The 14,938-nt window shown below is 36.6% G+C and overlaps 1 protein-coding gene across 1 annotated transcript in view; it reads right to left on the bottom strand.

Annotated features, from left to right (window-relative positions):
• LOC146002128 (armadillo repeat-containing protein 2) overlaps window positions 1-14,938 on the bottom strand; it is a 131,565-nt gene that overhangs the window by 86,524 nt on the left and 30,103 nt on the right. The window contains exons 3-4 of the mRNA XM_083139847.1: window positions 6,642-6,895; window positions 3,255-4,148 (exon numbers count right to left, since the gene is read on the bottom strand). Of these exons, the coding sequence (XP_082995973.1) occupies window positions 3,255-4,148; window positions 6,642-6,895 (1,148 nt within the window). The remainder of the gene's footprint in view (window positions 1-3,254; window positions 4,149-6,641; window positions 6,896-14,938) is intronic.

Below are 14,938 nucleotides of genomic sequence, written 5' to 3'. Positions count from 1 at the left end.
TATTAGGAATAAGAGAGAGGAGAAAGCAAATGATAATAAGTGTAGAAAAAATGGAGATAAAGAATGAAACAAGAATAAAGAAGAATGAGAGCAAACCTACAAGAATATAATAAAAAGGGGAATGATACATCAGTTTTGCAGAAAGATAAACAAAGAACTGCATACTTGTACAAGAAAGAGATTGAAGAACGCAATACAGTCTGTAAATAAAAACCACACATTTTACAAGACATAAATCAATAAAAAAAACAAAAAGTTATGAAACAAGTAAGGATAATTATAACAGAAAAAATATATCCTTAAAAAGGTGAAAACAATATTTTGGATAGTTATTAACAATAGAAAGAAAAATATGAACAAAAAATATAACAAATAATAGCAATAGGAGATATGGAAGATGAATGCCCACCAACATATTATATCATAATAAGAGTATTGAAAAATATGGAAAATGGAAAAGCATCAGATACAGACACAATAAACATAGAACTTACAAAGAGATTAGAATAGGATTTATATGGAAAACAATATAGAAATTGATCTTAAAATTTTATAATGTAGGAACAATCCCAGAGGAGTGGAATATAGGAATAATATACTATATTTTCAAGAAATGGATATCAAAAATATTTAAAATTACAGAGGAATACCTTTGATAAATATAACACATAAAATATTTTCAACTCAAGTGTATTCGACAAAAAGAAGAAGTAGAGGAATTGGAATTTAGATCAAATAGGCCAAGAATAGAGTATATATACACACTGCCTTCCAAAAGTTAAGCACATAATGCAAATTTTCAAAAGCGTATTTGAATTTAAGTTGCAGAAAATCGCTGTGGATGTAGATGTCAGTTTTTATGTGTAGCTTCCTTTTTGTAAGTAGAGAGTGAATCATCTGTACCTAGGTGCTTAATCTGTGCTCTCAAAATAGCATAAAAGCGAGGATTTCGTGCAAGAATCATTACACTTTCGTTGAAGATGCCAGCATTCTGAAGGGTTTGAGGTGCATTTAAAAGCTGATATGAAGTGTTTATAACTTTTGTAGGATTATTTTTTATAATATTCATGTTTCTATGACTGAAAGAAGACAAATGACAGATAGTGAGCTCTGGTGTGCTGTCAGATGCATTGAACCATGACAGTCAATCAAAGATGTTGCTATTTTCTTTGGTGTTGATCATTCGGTAATTTCTCGATTATGGAAGCAATTCCAAACAAGTCAAACAGTGGTTCAGAGACCTGTGCCCGGTCATCCAAGTGTTACCGCCCCCTCTGATGAGACAATATAAAGTGGGATCGGAACCACTTTGTGTCTCCACTAGGTATCAAACCCAGAACCTGTTGATTACAAGGCAACGATGCTAAAGTCGTTTTCACATTCAGAAGACACAATCGGCTCTTATGGACAATGCTTTTCTTATGGGAAAATACGAGCGCGCTGTTGTGAAATTTCTGGATTTACAAATTTAGATTAAGTAAAATCGGTACCTGCAGTTTTGCAGGAAATTTTGTAGAGAATACGATGGTGAACACAAACAACTGGTAACTTGCTTACGTAATTTTAGATAAATTAAAAACGCAAATTTTCTGTGAAAACAAAATTTTTACATTGTTTTCATTCCTAACGTTGAAACATGCCATAAAATTGAAGCATTCATTATTAAAAAAATTGACACTGTTTTTTAATTGTCATAGGTGATGGTGGTGCTCAGAATTTATCAATACTTTAAAGGATATTTGCATTAAAAAATATTCAAATAAAGTATGTGGAGATTTTTTATATTCGTGCAGTAGAAAATGTCGTCGCTGGCCATTTTTTATTCTGTAATTCTAAGTAAAAACTTCCAGCGACAAAGTTGTGGAGAAAATAATGAAATTATTTTTTATAACCACCCAAAGGTTTCCAGAAATATTACTTCCATGCATTTGGAGTTTCTTTTTAACCCGAACCGTGCGCGAAGTAAGGAGACGTTGTCTGGCCATCTTGAGCTGACTCACTGCAGCATTTCGGCTAAACACCACCAAGTTTTCGAGTTGTTATTTTATTTCCATTCAGTAAAAATATTAACTTCATGCAGTTTGTTATAATAGAATTGAAATTACTTAAATTTAATAATTGACAATTATTTCCAATGCTGCTGTTGTGAGCAACATTAGTGCTGTCGCAAATACACGTTGTTTTTGTTTACATTACTGTCGACATTAATACTGAAATGAAGATCACCTTTTAGTTTCCAACGTTTACATAAATTCATAGACACCATATTAACCTTTGAAAGGCTTTCCAACAAGTGACAAAATATGGGGTTTCAAGATAGAAATATGACATGCCTTGCTTGAGTCATTCACGTCTTATCAGTTCACGTGGGCCATAACTCATTTGTTTGTTTGGGTTGCAACTTGAATCTAACCCATGTGCCAGGTTCCCCTTACTTGAGTGAGAGATCTGCTTTGGTCTGTTTAGACTTTTTCCCTCTCTCGAAAAAGTGTTTTCAGTTGTGTGAGCGCTCAGTGATTTTTACTTTTTTAAGTGATTTCTGAAATGTGATATTCGTGTATTACACTCGCGCCTGTAGTGATCACAATGGATCATAGTAAAAAGGGTAACTGTAACGTTCACAGTATAATATTAATAATTACATATAATTATCATTATATATACAAAATATGTAACACCTTCATTGTGAAGGAAGGTCATCATTTCCCGGCGACATGAGCTAGCGCTGTATTGGCAACACTGTGCGGTTTCTCCATAAGCGCCGTTGTGTCTTCTGAACGTGAAAACGACTTTACCACTGCGCCATCGGGGAGGCCAAAATATGGAGAAGAATATGTGGAGCTAATGGGTTATAGAGAGTCAAGCATATGAAAAACTACAAAGACTAATGGGACAAAGAAACAGAATAAGATATGTGTCTATCACAAATTGTTAAGACATAGGACATATGGGAGGTAAAATAACAAATATCATAAATAATTGAAAACCAAAGGTTAAGATTTCAAAGATGAATTAGAGGCAGATCTACAGTCCTGTTCGATCTGAACCAAGTAATATAAAGATTTTCTCCTACATTAAAAAAAAAAGCTTTCTTTGTTTTAATAATACTCTGCATGTCCATTAAAACATGCAGTCTACCATTTGAAAATAAAAAGCAGCACTGAAAAATATTTGATACAAAGATATAAGTACATCGACAATTATGATTTTAAATAACATATTTTATGAAAGGTAATATTAAGTAATGTGCTTACCATCATTAGCTAATATATTTAAGACTCCCAGGATGGACTGAATGGAATCAAAATTGTCCTTTCTTTCTTCAGATTCAGTAGAACAAACACTTATAGCTATATCTGAATTGTTAGAATCTTCACAGTCACTATTCACACATTTTATCACTGAGTTCACTGTTGGATGCAAGTGTGCATAATTTAGACTAGAATTTTCTTCACTTGAAGGTCCTCTAGTTTGACTAGATGTGTTAGGTACATTTGTTTCAGTAGGTGTTGTTTTTTTACTAATTGTTTCACTAGGTTTTGTGTTTTCAGATCTTTCAGAATAAGCTGATTTACTTTTATTGGAGGATGTTCGCTTTCTTGAACTCCCATTTTTGTCCCGTTTAGATACAGTCCCTTTGGTCTGTTGTCCTACCCAGGAATCCTTTTTAATATTTGCAGAATGTGATTCATCAAACGATTCATTTTCAGTTGAACTTAAAACAGGTACTATGCTATTATTTGTGGATGATGTTTTCATGTCCTGAGTGTCTTTCTTGGTCGGTTTTATAGATTCAGTTTTTAAAATTTTCAATGATTTTTCACTCCTCATTGAACTTTCCAAGTCACTTAAATGTAGATCACTTGCATTTGAATCTTCAGGCATTTCACTACTTTCACTGCATTTTTTCTTTTTCTTCAATTTCACCTTTTTCACTACTCCTCCACAGCTACCATCCACACTTGGATCTTCTTGGATTGAAGAACAGGTTGACGTTCCTAACATCCCTGATGGCATAGGCCGCTTGCCATTCTGCTCAGGTGACAGCATTTCATCCATTCCAGCAGTGCGTTCCTTTGGTCCACTGAAAGCTTTCCTTAAAGGAATGCCATCTGACGTGCTACTCTCTTCTTCGATTTCTTCTGGAACTGAAAGGAAAGTAGTAAGGGGTTGGTTATATTTCTTATTCACTATCTATCCACTGCAAATTTGGAGCATTAAATATTATCCACAAACTCAGTGGTTCTCAAACTGTGGTATACATACCCCCAGGTGTCCATGAATGACTTGAAGGTGGCATGCAAACAGCTCGAAAGAGAAATGTCGACAATACCCACATGACAACATTTTTGCTGCAGATGTGCAGGGCAGACTTCATTGTTTCAGACTTGTAGCTTTAACACTCAACAGGAAAATAAGGCTGATTTTGTCCCTGACATTCTTATCTTTTAAAGCAGGGGGATAAAGAGAAAAAAGTTGTAACCTTCTCCACTCACTTGTCTCCTCTCCTCTCATTATCTCTCGCTTTCTCTTTCTAGCAATAAAAAAAGAAAAGAAAAGAAGGAAAAAACCGTCCACCTTCTTCGCACAAAAAAATGCTGATGACATTGATATAATGGTACGAAGATTGCAAGAAGTGAAGGAAGGACTGAAAAGATTGGAGAACACAGCTAGTGAGATGGGTCTCTAAATAAACCAACCCAAGACTAAATATATGTTCTCAGCGCGAAATATGGAATTCAGGGAAGGCCAACATATACAACTTAATGGAGGCACCTATGAAAAATGCAAAAGTTTTAAATATCTTGGAACATTAGTTACCATGGATAATAATATTAAGGAGGAAATAAAAGCAAGAATTACAGCTGGTAATCGAAGCTATTTCTCGCTGTTAAGAGTTTTCAAATCTCACAGCCTGAGTAGAAATTTGAAAATCAAAGTATATCAGCTAGTCGTAAAGCCAGTGTTGACATATAGAGCAGAGACATGGACTTTGGTACAAGCAGATGAAGAACTTTTGCGAAGATGGGAAAGAAGGATACTGAGGAAAATATACGGACCAGTAAATGAGAATGGACAATGACGAATAAGGAGAAACGATTAAATTAGAACACTCTACAAAAAAACAGATATAGTTTCCGATATAAGAAGCATGAGACTGAGGTGGCTAGGACATGTGGAAAGAATGCCTGAAGACAGAGCGGTTAAAAAGGTCTATAAAGGGACACCAGGAGGGAGAAGATTAAGAGGAAGGCCAAGCAAAAGACGGTTGGAGGACATTGAGGAGGACCTTAGGAGGATGGGAGTAAGACGGTGGAGACGTCGAGCAGAAGACAGAAGAGAATGGGCTATCATTGTGAGAGAAGCCAAGGCCCTTTAGAGGCTGTAGCAGCCAAGGAGTAAGTAAGTAAGTATTCACAGGGAGGCTCTAGTTAGCAGAAAATGTACAAATGGTGTGAAAAGTGTATTAACAGAATCAGCGAAGAGAGTTAATTTCATAAAATCAAGAGCAGGCAATTTAAGATTATTTACAATCTCATGTGAAGAAATAGGTAGCAAGCATAAACATATTCTCTTCTACACCAAGATAAGGTGGCTTAGCAAAGGAAATTGTCTTGCTTGTGTGTACGAATTTAGACAAGAAGTTGAAATTTTCCTGTGTGACACACAGCAAGTGCAAGTTCAGAGATAGATTTTCAGATGAACAGTGTCTGTGTTGGCTAGCTCTATTGACTGATATATTTCAGCACTTAAATGAGCTGAATAAAGGTCTGCAGGGTAAACACACAACACCCTTCATGGTTCTTGAGAAAATAAAAGCTTTAAAGAAGAAACTTGAATTTTTAACTAAAGAAATTGTGAATGGGCAACTGTCATTCTTTCCATTCTTGGAAAGTTTCATACATGAAAATAAACCCCAACTTCATGAGCCTGTAATCAGCTACATAAAGGATCATTGCCTATGTTTGATTACAGACTTTGGAAAATACTTTACTAAGACTTTAGACATGATTTCTAGATACAAGACCCTTTATCTGCAGTGGAGGAATCCAAACTACCAGACTTCTTTTCAACAAAGAAGGAAGAAGATATTGAACTGTTCTGTGAAGAAACTTTGAAATTCAGTTTGAAGAGAACGGCTTTGACAAACTATTGGTTGCAATGAGTGGACGATTTTCCTCACATCACTGATCAAGTTTCTGATCCCTTTATCCACTACATACTTATGTGAGAGTGGTTTTCCATCCATGTTTCCTCTTTCCTTTTATGGATTACATATCTATATATAATGCAAAGTACATGTGAAGAGATAAATATTTAATGGCCATACCCTGAGAGAAACTTATTTCAATTTATGAAAAATTTCCTGCCATTGAAACATTATATTAAACTGGGTACGAATGTAGGAACATACAATTTGTATTGCATTGTATTGTATATTCAGACATTCAATTTGTGAATTTTGAATTTGGGGTCGTCATGTTACATTGCCCAGCCTGTCCAGTTAAGTATACCTCTTCTATCAGCTAATATTAGTAAAACTGCCTTATGCTAATTTGTGTCCATGTGCAACACTTTCCCCTTAATTGTAACCATTAACATTTGCTGTAAATCCAACAAAAACTGTACAATGAACTTACGATTGCAAAGAGAGGCAGTTCTAAATTGAAGCCTGTGGAGCTTTCCTGCTGATCCAATGGATGGAAGTTTTATCCTGCCATGAGCCGAAGAAGGAAATAATCCCGTTTGAATGCTCGATACTTTGCCATCTTGAATGGAAGCAGCGCCTACAAGAGTTTTCCAGTTTGGATGATCCACTGAGGCAGAGAGTGGAACTAGCCTCATGCCCGGCGGTGGCTGGGTGTCAATCTCCTCAAATTGGAGATACCGAAGGCTGGAAAGCAGATATTAATTTTCAGTTTAATAACCTTTTTCTGATACAAAGAAGCAAAGAATGCAACACAAAACATTGTATTATTCACAGAGTTTATAATAATCTGATGTTTGTGTGCCTTTATTTGTATAAAATATCTCAATACACTATTATGATATCACAACAAAATTAATTAATAATGACAACATTATTTTCTGTAGTCTATAGCAACAACATACTTCATGAAGTAATTCTTGAAGTTTTCCTGGTAACGAATGATGAATAAATTCTCTCAGACTATCGACCAGGTCTATTATGAAACAGTGTCCGAGCTTTCGAGAGCTAACATCACTCTCACCTTCAGGGTAGAAGACACTGTTCCAGAATTGACATGGTCGATAGCCTGAAAGAATTTATTCAACATACTTCTTGTTCAAAGAGTTCAATCATCTATTTTATCAATTTTTAGTTTACTTTTTTAGCTTAATATGTCCCTCTCTTATTTTCCTCTGGATGTTTAGTTTAAATTGGGCAAAGGGCAGTGTTTGAAAATTTTCCTTGAATGTGGTACCACAGTGACATTTTGAATTTGTTTTCAGTGATCAGAAATACCTCTCTGAAGTATCTAAATGTAAACATTATCACAATTCAAATAGTCCTGTTCTGGGTTCTGGGTTCAGATTCTGATAAGCATGAGTTTATTTATGCAGCATCACTTCTTGTTCATCAAAATGCTCAAACCATATTCATAGCTTTTACCAAGGGTTTGTAGTTTCACCAATAGATTGCACTGTTAAAAGTAAAGGGTTTGAGAATGATGTAAGGAGGAAAGGGAATCTTAGCAAGAAAATGATTTTGGTCTCATTAGCCATGGAACATGAACAACATGTTGAGTTTCTCCCTCTTGAAATAAACAGGTCTAGTTAAATAGAACAGGGGTAAGGGGGTAGTACAGGGTGTTTCACTCGATCTCAGTCCCTGCTTTTCACTGATAAAAATTTCTACAATACCTTGGTGTATGAGAAGCATGGTGACATCATTGGAGATAGCACCACAGTTTTTCTAGTCCTTGCATGGGCATGCACGTGCATCTGGCCGATTCTGCTGTTAAATGCCAATTGTATATACATGTGCTTTCAGTCTGAGTTCTTGGTCCTGCTGTTGTGACATACCTGATAGTGGTTCGTGTTTATTCAGGTTTGGTTTCTGGCAATTTTGGACGTCCTCCTTCATGCACATCCAACAATGTTCCTATTGTTTCCAGTTTCTTCACTATAAATATTGAATGGAAGAGTTTGCAGGTGGTTTCCGGAGCCCAAACTGTGCAATATATTGTCGCTGGCATGCCCTCATGGACTCTGTTTTCCAGTATGTGCGACTGATAAACACATGCTGTTCCATGCTGCTTTGTTACTATACTGTAATCACGAACCACTAATTGTGAGCATGAGCTTTCAACCAAACCCAAACAAACATGAACCACTATCAGGTGAATCAAAACAGCAGGGCCAAGAAGTCGATGAAGTGACACATCCATAAGATTGGCATTTAATGGCAAAATCGTCCAGATGTACGTGCAAGCCCACGCAAGGACTATAGAGAGTGTGTTGCCATCTCCAATGACGTCACCATGCTTCCCATACACCAAGGTATGTCCGTAAAAAATTTCATTACATTGTGTCCAATAGTTTGATTTTTATATGCAAAAATCGGGGCTGAGAGCGAGTGAAACACCCTGCAGTATGAGGGCCACTATTTATATTTTGAGCCTTGGCAACACTGATTAAAGTTAGGCGCGATTTGACGTTTGCACGGAATCGTCTGGCATTATTGACCATAACGTACTTCAAATGTTTTGTCACTAGCTTGATTTGTGTTGTTTATGTTGCCTTGGAGATTGTGCGACAAGAATAAAATAGAATTAGCTCGTGAACATTTTCGTGCGATGATTTTTTATGATTTTCGACGTGGATTATCAAGACAAGAATGCATCGATCAACTTACTTCAACATTTGGCGATGAAGCCCCATCCTTTGCCACTGTGAAACGCTGGTATAACGAATTTAATCGTGGCCGCCATTCGCTCACCGACGAGATTCGCGAAGGTCGTACAAAATCAGTTGTTGTTCAAGAAAACATTGATGCTGTGCAAAACCTAATACTGCAAGAGCGTCATGTGACATACTGTGAGATTGAGGCAACCATAGGCATTAGTTCCACCAGCATATATAAAATATTACATGATCATTTAGCTGTGAGAAAGATATGTTCTCGTTGGATCCCACACAATTTGACAAAAACTCAAAAAGACGCTCGCGTCAATTGGTGCAAACAAATGCTCAATAAATACAATCGTGGTGCTTCAAAAGACGTATATAAGATTGTAACAGGTGACGAATCATGGATATATGCATATGAGCCGGAACGTAAACAGCAGTCGACTGTATGGGTGTTTGAAGATGAACCCAATCCAACAAAAGTTGTTCGCGCTCGAAGCACATCGAAACAAATGGTCGCCTGTTTTTTCGGGAAAACTGGTCATGTGGCAACTGTGCCTTTAGAGGAACGTAGAACGGTCAACTCTGAATGGTACACAACAATTTGTTTACCAGAGGTCTTCGGTCAAATACGGAAAACAAACAAACGCCGTCGGATCATTCTTCATCAAGACAATGCCAGCTGTCACACATCTCGTCTAACAACCGTCTTTATGAACAGTCAAAAAATCGAATTGATGGGTCATCCGCCGTACAGTCTTGATTTGGCACCCAATAACTTCTTCTTGTTCCCGAATGTCAAGAATAAATTGCGTGGACAACTATTTTCGTCGGCGGAAGACGCCGTTGATGCGTTCAAAAACCATATTATGGAGGTGTCTCAAGAAGATTGGAAAAACTGCTTTGACAAATGGTTCGAACGAATGCAAAAGTGTATTGACCATAAAGGAGAATACTTCGAAAACAGCAGAACCTTTAGTTCCAGAACCTAACTTGACTGAAGTTAAAGATGCTATTAAAAGGCTAAAGAATAACAAAGCACCTGGCATTGATTTAATACCAGCTGAGTTAATTAAATATGGTGGAAATTCATTAATATGTCAAATTCATAAATTAATTTGTTTAATATGGAATAAAGAAGAAATCCCTCAACAGTGGAAAGAATCCATAATTGTTCCTGTGTTTAAAAAAGGTGATAAAATGAACTGCAATAATTACCGTGGAATTTCTCTACTCTCAACAACATATAAAATATTATCTAACATTCTTTTAACAAGACTAACCCCATATGCTAATGAAATTATAGGTGATTATCAATGTCGATTTAAACGCAACAGATCAACTACAGATCAAATTTTTCACAGACAGACACTCGAAAAAAAGTGGGAATATAATCAAAATGTCCATCAGCTATTCGTTGATTTCAAAAAAGCATATGATTCGGTCAAAAGAGATAAATTATATAATATATTAGTAGACTTTGGAATACCTAAGAAGCTTGTTAGTATGATAAAAGTATGCACCAGTAAAACAGAAAGTAAAATTCGTGTGGGTATTAATATGTCTGACAAATTTACAATTCATGATGGGTTAAAACAAGGAGATGCATTATCTCCATTATCTCCATTGATCGTCCTCGGAGAGGTGTTGCTGCATTTGCACCTTATACGGATGTCACTTGTGCCTCTGTAGCACCCTGTACACTGAACTGTGCCTCATAGCACATTGCATTGCTATACGACGTGTGCTTCGCTGAGGTGACGTCGAGAAGGAGACCAGCACTATCGTAGCTGTTGCTTGATCCGTGACTGTCAGCGGTCGTCCACTACGCAGTCTGTCCAAGACTGTGCCCGTCTCCTCGAATTTGGTTAATAACTGTCAGGGGCGGCGCGTGCCTTTTCAGTCAGGCAGGGCACATTTTTCTTTTGGGTGGGGAGGGGGGACAGTTAACCTCTATATTCCTCTTAAAGGTTTTTGAGGGAAGTTCCTTGATATGGAGTAAGTAAATTGTTCGAACAATTTGGAATAAAATTAACATTCTGATCAAGATATCTCTCCAAAGAGCATTAAATACTCACTACGTAGAAATACGAAAAATCAGCAACATATGGAACAAATTACATGAATAAAAAAACTCGAATACTGACGTCGGAACCCTATACACTTGCAGTAACTAAACTTTGGGTAGATACTGGAATGATTAGGAAAATGTTACACTGCAGCTTCTCTTCCATTGTCAATGAATTGAAAGGCGTAGATATTAAAGTTTCTACATGATTCAATGTCATATTCACCAAGTATCCACTAATATCAATGACTAAGTAGGAAGATGATGCAGCGTTAAGTTCAGTTACAACACTTTACATTGGCCATGTACTCCCAAAACGTTCGTTTATACTTACGAAGATATTCTGCATGTCAAGTTGCTGGAACACAGACACAATTACACAAATAAATAAACACGCACAGTAACTATAAAATCGCGAAAAACTAATTACTTCATAAGCGACCAATACGCACAGACGGAACGCAACGCAAACTCGCACACTAACTCAAATCCAAATCCGCATTACAATGGGAAGAAAGGAGGATCTTTTTGAAAATACGAGGGACTAGTTTGTGCAATAAAAAGTGTTGTCAACGTTTCAGATCACCGGAACAAGCGCGAAGAAAAGCATACGAGGATTTTTTTCTATCTTATTGCTGCAGGCTGGAAGAACGAATGAACTGCCTGCCAAGCGTTGGAAACACTGAACGGTGAACGAGGCAAACATGAATGGACAGGGCACCTCGTTCACTGCCCAGAGACGGCTACGAATTTTGCGCTTTTCCATTGTGAGGGGACCGTCCCTTGCCTATGCTGTAAATGTTTGGATCAGTCAGTAACGTCACGTCTCCGGGCAGAGCCGAGATTGGACTCTCTCCAACAGGACGGAGAAATATATTAACCTCGCACAGGGTGCATACCCTATAAGTCTGGTTGCAGCAACGTAGGGGTTGAGGGAAAAAACAAAAAAAAATATTTACGCGTATATACCGATTGTCTCTTCAGATGTTATGTTTTATGTTAAAATTGTTGTGGGGCAGTGCCCTAGTTGCCCTTTATGTAGCATCGCCACTGATAACTGTGCCACTGCAACATGTGACACAGGGTGACGTTCTAGATGACACAGGTTGAAATCGGCAGCCATTGCACGGGCACTTCTCCCACCCCACAGTTTGACGATCTGGATGCGTTCCTCAGTTGTTAACAGCATGGTTCAGCACCTCCAACAAACAGGTGAACATCACTTTCAGTTGTCAATAACTCTTCACCAAATCAAGTTACATGAAATCTGATTTCAGATTTGACATTCTGACAAAATTCTAACCTATGGTCATGTATCATATGACCCACCTATCATTTTAAATAAAAAAGTTGAAAAAAACATGGTGGAACCAAGATGGCGGCCGTCCCCGTGACATACTCCAAAAGGTGCCCCCTAGGCCTATTGTGTATCGCCCATATCAAATTCCATGAAAATACATCACTGCGGATTTTAAGGGACTTCTGATACACCCTGTGGACTGAAAATTCCCTTATGATTGTCCCAAAATTCCCTATCCGACTTTCAAATTCCCTGTCCGATAAAGTAGAAAATCCCCCTTGATAGGAGTTCAAACCTAGGATCTCCAGTTTCTTAGCGCATTACTTTCACGATTGAGGTTACAATCCATGCACCAGGCTGTTTACTGGTTCCACACTTTTCAAAATTCCAAAAATTAAGTTTTAAGGTCAAACAACAAAAACTTTATGACTAAAATTTCCATCTAACTTTTAAAGCTTTTTCTTGAAGTTTTTTTTTTAAAAAAAAGTATAATAATTGTGCATTTCAGTACACACTGTATGAAACGTAAAAAAAATATAGAGAAACTTGTGCTGGATATTCACTCATCTGCTGGATTGAGTAAGCCCCGTCAAGGATATAACAATAATAATAATTATTATTATTATGGAATAAAATTGTTTTATTATTATGAAATTTTAATTATTATTGTATAATTAATGTTGTTATTTCTATTATTCAAATTTCTGGCGACGCCCATGCGAACAATTATGAATGAACACCCGCAGAAATTTTTTCCTGCCTACGGCCATGCAAAGGGGAGATCAATATGTTGGTCGAAAGAGCAGATAGTTGAAAGTGTTAGATGAAGAGGACAAGATTGGAACACCGTGGAAAGAGAGGAGGCAGGAAATGGCGAAGGATGATGATGATGATTTGGTTGCCCTAAACTTTACATTGAAGGGTTGGCTGTGTCCTATTCAAAGGACACAGCACGTGAGTCGATAATAAAAGTGAGTTTCATAAACTTTTTATTTTTAAATAAAGTAGCAAGTGATAAGTTGGCGAGAAAACATTCTTATGAATCAATATTAAAGTATATAATGTGTCACTAAAGTCTCTCTAATTTTATTTTCAAAAAGATTGAAGGTTTCTAAGAATGCAAGGTGCAACTTATTTCCGAATTTTTTATCAGATCTCCCAGATTTCTCTTCAGAGATAATTTATTCTGTAAATGGGCACTCGGGACCAGGGCTAAAAATGGACTGGAGGGTACTGGAACGACATTCCAGTTCGTGAATATCTGGATTTTTTTTTTTTCATATTTCACTACTTTTTCAATTCAGAGTGAACTAAATTTTAATATTAACTATTATTAATTGTAATACAGCATGTCATTACGCTAGTCATTACTCTCGTCGCAATAGTAACCAGAGCCTAAAGAAAAAAGAAAGGAAAACAACAGCATGTTAAGTCAAGTAAAGCATTCCGTTTCGTGAAAATTTCCATTTTGAGCCCTGCCCAGGCCATTGTTATTTGCTATTTACATTAACAGTAAAGCAATGCTTTAAAACCATTCAAAATCGTTGCTGTTTGCAGATGACATAAAAATAACTAACTAACTAACTAACTAACTCTCTAGCCTTCTTAAACCCGAAGGTTCATGGCTGCAGCAACACAGACCTACCATCTGTCCCTATCTTGAGCAAGATCTATATACTCTTTTCCATCCCTACCGATTTCCCTTAGGTCCATCTCCACGTTGTCCCTCCATCTTCGTCTTGGCCTTCCTACTGGTCTCTTACCATCAGGTTTCCCAACAAGAATCCTGTAAACTCCTCTTTCCTCTCCCATTCGTGCCACATGGCCTGCCCACCTAAGTCTTCTTGATTTAATTATTCTAATAATGTCTGGACATGAATACAAATTATGTAGTTCTAAATTATGTAACCTTCTCCACTCACCTGTCTCCTCATCCCTTTTAGGTCCAAATATTTTCCTAAGGATCTTATTTTCAAATACTCTCAATTTATGTTCCTCTTTCAATGTAAGGGACCAAGTTTCACACCCATATAATACTACAGGCAAAATTACGGTTTTGTATATTTTAACTTTTAGTTTCTTAGATATTAAACGAGAAGACAAAAGTTTATGAAGAGAGAAGTAACATGCATTTCCTGAATTAAGCCTACTTTTTATTTCCTCTTTAATATAATTTTCATTTGTTAATATTACTCCTAAGTATTTGAATTTGGAAACTGTTTCAAAAGAGTTGTTATCAATAATTAGATTTTGATTATTACCTAACACTTGGTTTCGCCCTGTAAGCATATATTTAGTTTTCTCTTTGTTAACTTCCAAACCTATCTCTTTAGCAGTTTTGAAAAATATTTTAGCATTATTCTTAATTGTATTCACATCATCCCCCAGTAAGTCTACATCATCTGCATATGCTAACAACTGAGTCACACCATTTAATTTTAGTCCTTCTTTAGTTTCGTTTACCTTCCTAACAGCATATTCTAAGGCAAAATTAAAGAGCAATGGAGATAATGCATCTCCTTGTTTTAACCCATCATGAATTGTAAATTTGTCAGACATATTAATACCCACACGAATTTTACTTTCTGTTTCACTGGTGCATATTTTTATCATACTAACAAGCTTCTTAGGTATTCCAAACTCTACTAATATATTATATAATTTATCTCTTTTGACCGAATCATATGCTTTTTTGAAAT

The sequence above is a fragment of the Lepisma saccharinum genome, chromosome 18, assembly GCF_977018435.1.
Source record: "Lepisma saccharinum chromosome 18, izLepSacc3.1, whole genome shotgun sequence".
NCBI lineage: Eukaryota > Metazoa > Arthropoda > Insecta > Zygentoma > Lepismatidae > Lepisma > Lepisma saccharinum.
This window is presented reverse-complemented; position numbering and strand designations above follow the sequence as displayed.